At 35.0% G+C, this 5,990-nt stretch overlaps 1 protein-coding gene across 2 annotated transcripts in view; it reads left to right on the forward strand.

Moving 5' to 3' along the window:
* Chl1 (cell adhesion molecule L1 like) overlaps nt 1–5,618 on the forward strand; it is a 230,541-nt gene extending 224,923 nt beyond the window's left edge. For both annotated transcript variants that reach the window (XM_004629520.2, XM_004629522.2), the window contains 2 exons: nt 484–556; nt 4,124–5,618. In XM_004629520.2, the coding sequence (XP_004629577.1) occupies nt 484–556; nt 4,124–4,340 (290 nt within the window). In that variant the 3' untranslated portion in view covers nt 4,341–5,618. The remainder of the gene's footprint in view (nt 1–483; nt 557–4,123) is intronic.
* Nucleotides 5,619–5,990: the final 372 nt, after the last annotated feature.

Here is a 5,990-nt window from a genome sequence, read left to right on the forward strand (position 1 = left end):
TATATAATTTTTTTTAAACTGGGGATTGAATTCAGGCCCTTGTGCTTGCCAGGGAAGCGCTTACTGTCCTGAGCCATCTCCCCAGCCTCCTAGGTTGTGGCATAATTAAGAGATTGATTCTTATCATTCATGGTAGTTTAATGACATAGATTTAACATGATAACTTATTTCAAAGAATATTGAGTAATTTGGCCATCATAAAGAAGGCTATCTAAATGGACACTTTCAATAAGACTTATTGTCTATGCAATAAAATATCTGCTACATGCTGCAAACTTAATGATAAATTAGAATTTCCCAAACAACTTTACTTATTTATTTAAACAAAGATGAAACTGATTTGAATTTAGCCACAGGAAAACTTGTATGACCAAAACCAAAAACAGTTGAGTAGTGCTGTGCCTTTTGATTATACATATTTTGATAACACTGCTAAAAATCTCTTTGAGAAGTCTATGTATAACTTTCCCTCTGTCATTATAGTAAAAGAAAAAGAAGATTTACACCCAGATCCTGAAGTTCAGTCCGCTAAAGATGAAACATTTGGTGAATACAGGTAAATGCTACTTGCCATTTAAAAATGGATCAAAATAGATATTCATCAGGTTTGTCAAATGGACAAAAAGTGTTTATTCTTAAAATAATAGTTATTGTAATGCTTTGTTATGAATAATTTGCATGGATAGGGTTTACTTCAATGATCAGAACCAAATTTCTATGTACAGGGTGAATGTATTACCCACAGCTTGGGAAGAGAGCACATGAGCTGGGTTTCATAATGGTCTGTATGTAACAAGACAGTTTACTTTTACCTGTACTTCTGGAAGTAGCTACACTGTCATGAAGCCACTGTGAATTTGTATTCCATTTAGCCTACACCCCCCACACACATAGTAGGGCTTCTGTGTGTACCTGCCCTGATAAAAGACTGTGAACTGAGTCTGCAGAGGAAAAAATACACATTCAAGTAACTGTAATCAATGAATTAGAACAAGTTAACAAAAACCAGCTACTTCTGTCTAAAAGGAGCCCAATAAATATAATAAAAAATGGAATACACCAGGCTCTAGATCAGCAGTACATCAAATCTGTGAGTATAAAAGGGGCCTCAGCTGGGAGAACTAATTCAAGTACCAAGATCTGTAGAGCTTGAAGAAATTTTAAACTAACTCATTCTCAGGTTGTATCTCTCTATGTTACTTTACTTCACCAGCCTCTCCATTTCATAGCTCTTTTTCTGTGTTGTCATATTTTAGTCCCTCTGTTTTTGTATTTCTGGCCAAGAGACTTACTCCCAGTTCATATTGAGTTTATAATAACATAATTCCAAAATCTACATGAAATAAGAAATCTGGTTTTATGTGGCCATCACTATAATCCAGGATGTGAGGTATTGATTAGCTGTCCTGAGATAATTTATGCATATTTGAAACTCATCATATCTCTACTTAATCTATATTTGTTTTTTCTTCTGCTTAATACTCTTTTTTATGTTTTTGTATTTCTTCAGGAATCTATTTAAATTCTTTCTAGAATAAAATAGGAAGAGAGAGAGAGAGAGAGAGAGAGAGACAGACAGACAGACAGACAGACAGACAGACAGATATTGCTGTTGCATTAGTTATCAGTTGCTTCTGAGTAAGAAGTCTGGGCATGGCTTAATAGTGGTGTGCCAAAGACTGAGGGTCTCTCAGAATGTGGAAGAGGCTGTTGCCCAGGACGCTCGTCACATCCTGGACCTTAGCTGGAACAGGATCACTTTCTGGTCCAGTTCCATGGTGGACTCAGTTCCATGCAGAATGTGGGAATAAGGAAATCAATTTTTACAGACTAAAGTTCATTCCTAATTCTATATTGGATGAATCTCTCCATGGTGCAACTTGCCATATGGTGGCTGGCTTTCTTCAAAGCAAGCAAGAGAGAGCATCTTAGTTATAAGCCACTCTCCTTTTGTAACTTCATTTTGAAAGTGAAATCAATTACTTGTCTTCTGAAGTGAGTCAGTAAATGGAGCACATGAAAGAGGGAATGGGACTATACAAGGACTCAAATTACCCAAGACTAGAATTATTTGGGACCTATGAGACCTGTTCAAAATATTATATAAGGTAATATTATCTTAGGTTTATAGAAAACAAAATTAAATTAAAATGGAGTAAAACTAAATCAGTGCCTTGTCTTAAAAACTATTTTTCCTCATATTCTGCTACTTATTTAAAACTATAGGCAACATTATCTCCTGTGTTATTTTATGACATCCCTTCATAGTAGTTAATATATTTTCCAACTTCTTGTTCCCAAACTGTATATTCATCAGTAAAAGTTATATCCAAGTTACCTCAGGAGATAGTTATTCTAGGTACTCTGACCCTAAATAATGTGAATTCACATCCTGAAAATTTTTCTAATATTTTCTTACTTACGTTTTTCATTACTTGTTGCATGGCCCCTAAGTCAGTGTTACATGTTTTATTTTATTTTGTTTTGTTTTTGAAATGCAACATCTTAATTCAGGAGCCAATCATTCTATCAGTCAGGATGGCTTGGATTATGGCGATGTTAGAAACACTTCCAAATGTTCTCAAGTTGTGCATTCAATACATGTTGCTGTGATCAACTATTCACTTAAGAGCATCAGGTGCTGGATGAGGACTGGGGCAACCACAGCTGTGGACACCAAACAGGAGGAATGAAACACTGTCACTAAATCTCCCACTTGGAAGTGACACATGTCCCCTTTTGCTCACGCTTCTTTGGCCAAAGTAAGCACCTGATCACACATAATGTAGAGAAGGAAGAAAATACTGTTCTCAGAAAGGTGAGGCTAGACATAATTGATTAACAGAGGTGATGCATACCACAAATTATTAAATACTCTATATCTTTTTTCCAAATTGTTCCTTTTACATATTTTATAAGAAATCATTTCATTTGATATATAGATTTATGATACTATTTGTTAATTTTTAGTGTCTTGATCATAAATTTATAAGTTTGTAACATTTTATGCATGTATTACTAAATCATATTTACTTTTCTTAAAGGACAAAATCCATACTAGAAACACAGTATACTTATAGTATGTGCAAGTCTGGGTTTGATAAAGCTATTCAAGAGAGTTCCTTGCAAGCAACAGAATTTGATTGATTAACCTAAACAAAAAACATTTTAGAAGGATGTGGAAAAAAATCTATCAAAAATAAAAAAGCAAATTAATACTTGGGGTCTAGTAGCCCCTAAAGTTCAGGAAGCAAGGAAAGTAATATTTATATTGTCTTAGTCTATTCGTGTTGCCATTACAAAATACCATAAACTACATAGCTGATAAGGAATAAAAATTATTTCTCACACTTGTGGAGACTGGCAGTTTTGAGATCAAGGTACTGGCAGATGCAGGGCCTGGTGAGAGCCACCTTTCTTGTTCCCAGATGGCACTTCCTCCTTCTATTCCCATAAAGTGTTAGGGGTGAGGGAGCTTTCTGAGGCCTCACTTATTAGGGTATTGACACCATTCATGGGATTTTCACTCTCGTGACTAATTACCTCCCAAAGTCTCTATCACTTACTGTTGTGACACCAGGCCTCAGGAATTCAACATATGAATTCAGAAACAAACATTTACACAGAAGTTCTGTATATGAGGGTTAATGGCCACATAGCTTCCAGAATCTCCTGCTTTCAAAGATAAGGGGAACTATTGTGCATAAGAAAAAAATATGTATCTATCACTCAAAATGATGCCAATTGGTTTCAACTTTTTTTAAAGTATATTTGGTATTCATAGTGGTCCTCCTGTTATCAGCCTCCCCAGCACTGGGATTACAGGCATGAACCACACATATGGTCTCGGTGGCCAGCTCAGCACACCTGAGGGCAGGGCTGGTGCAGAATGGGATGCCAGGGATCCAACCCCAGTCCCTGTGCTTTCCTAAGCAGCCACTTGGCTGACTGAGCTATCTCATCGGTCCTGGTTGCAACTTTTTAAACACTCATTTATGGATATGTCATTTAGTTCTATATTCTTCCATGCTGAAACTGATGTCCTCAAAATTATTAATATTTAAGAATGCTTTTATGTGACTACAAATATAAAGTTCTTTAGGAGTTTCTGTTTGTTTTCCAGTGATAGTGATGAAAAACCTCTCAAAGGAAGCCTTCGCTCCCTCCATAGGGATATGCAGCCTACGGAAAGTGCTGACAGCTTAGTCCAGTATGGAGAGGGAGACCATGGGCTTTTCAATGAAGATGGGTCATTTATTGGTGCTTATGCTGGATCAAAAGAGAAGGGATCTGTTGAGAGCAACGGAAGTTCTACGGCAACATTTCCACTCCGGGCATAAACACAACATGGTCACATGACATTGATGGCTTACTCCAACTTTTCATATTTATCTGTTTAAGGAAGCAAGAACTTTCATATAGGAGTAGGAATATGTTGGCAGATTGTTTCCAGAATGTGGTATCCTGAAATTATGTGGATCATAGCTCTGCCTTCAAAAACTAAAACAGCAACCATATCCAGGCTATGTTCTGTTTTTGTTTTTGTATTTGGTGTTGCAAATGCAGAATACAAAATGAATCCTGTATCTAGACACATCTCTAAATCCAAAGTATCCTTTTGGCATATGCCATATCTGCCTGATGTCACTGCACAGTGGGTTTGCATAGAGGTTGCTATAATGTGGGTTTATCTCCATACGCACATTTGTATTCAGTCTCTGAACTGTATTAGTGACTTTACTTCACTACAGGTGAAATGATTGTAAGCAAACTGGTTATTTAAAAATGTAAAAAGGAATGTGAATGTCTTATTAAAACAGTGCATTGAATATATACAGTCTAAACTTATTTAATTTTTTGTAGCAAAAGTCTTAGGCAAGCAATCAACTAGTATTTATTGAGCTCCTAACTAATTGCCCAGAGATATTAAACTTTAAGCAGAGTTATAGATTTTTCAATTTCAACATGAGTTTTAGTTTTCACCGGTTATGACATCCACAGCAAACCTTTTGTTTTGTTTTTGACTAATGCAAACTGCAAAAGGACTGGTGGTTAAAAAATTTCTTTGGAAGGACAGGAATAAGGTGCCAATGTTGAGATTCTAATAGGTTTATCTATTTAATATCACCTTTTCTAAGCTCACAGCTTTTATTTCTTTGTATGTTTATATGATGTCATATCTGCCTGATGTTATATATTTCATGAATGCATTGTACATATGATGTTGATATTTACACAATTTAAAGTATAGATGTGTTTTATTTTGAAATATGAGGATAGGCATGATATAGTTCAGCTACAGTTACTCATTCTGTGAATTCGAACAATAACAAGGTTACAACACTGAAGACTATACAAAGCATTTGGACGCTGTTCCTATATTGCTTTTATTAAAGAATAGCAAAACAAAATATCATATAAATATCGAGGGAAATGTTTTCATATTTTTGAAAATAAGTTTTGTTATTGCGTGTACTCCTATCCCAACCATAATAAAGAAATCTGTTTCTAATGGCAATTCCTATCCCAATGTTTATCTGTATCACTTTTTAAATATAATTATGGTAAATGTCTTTTCTTTTCTACATTTTCCCATTTTAAACATTTGTATAAATTTAGAGAATTTATTTCCTGGCATGTGATCTACTCTTGCTTTTAAATGGCAAATGAAAATATTTTAGAAATGGTACAAAGAATATATATATATATATATTCATGGAAACAGTTTTAACCTTACCCTGAAGCTACTATTAATTATGATTATGATTCACAGATCTTACTTTATTCTTTGAACTGTAATTAATGAGGTACACTGTTAAACCCTTAATTTTGGTTCATGTGGTCCATTATATGTTTTGGGGACCAAAATTGGGGACATTTATAATGGTCAATGTGAACTTGGATGAACTGTTAACACATGTAGGATATCTAATTGTCCTTTTGAATCTTATGTGTCCTCTAAGATGCACAGGCAACAAGTATATGTCTTA

The sequence above is a fragment of the Octodon degus genome, unplaced genomic scaffold, assembly GCF_000260255.1.
Source record: "Octodon degus isolate 3935 unplaced genomic scaffold, OctDeg1.0 scaffold00030, whole genome shotgun sequence".
Lineage (NCBI taxonomy): Eukaryota > Metazoa > Chordata > Mammalia > Rodentia > Octodontidae > Octodon > Octodon degus.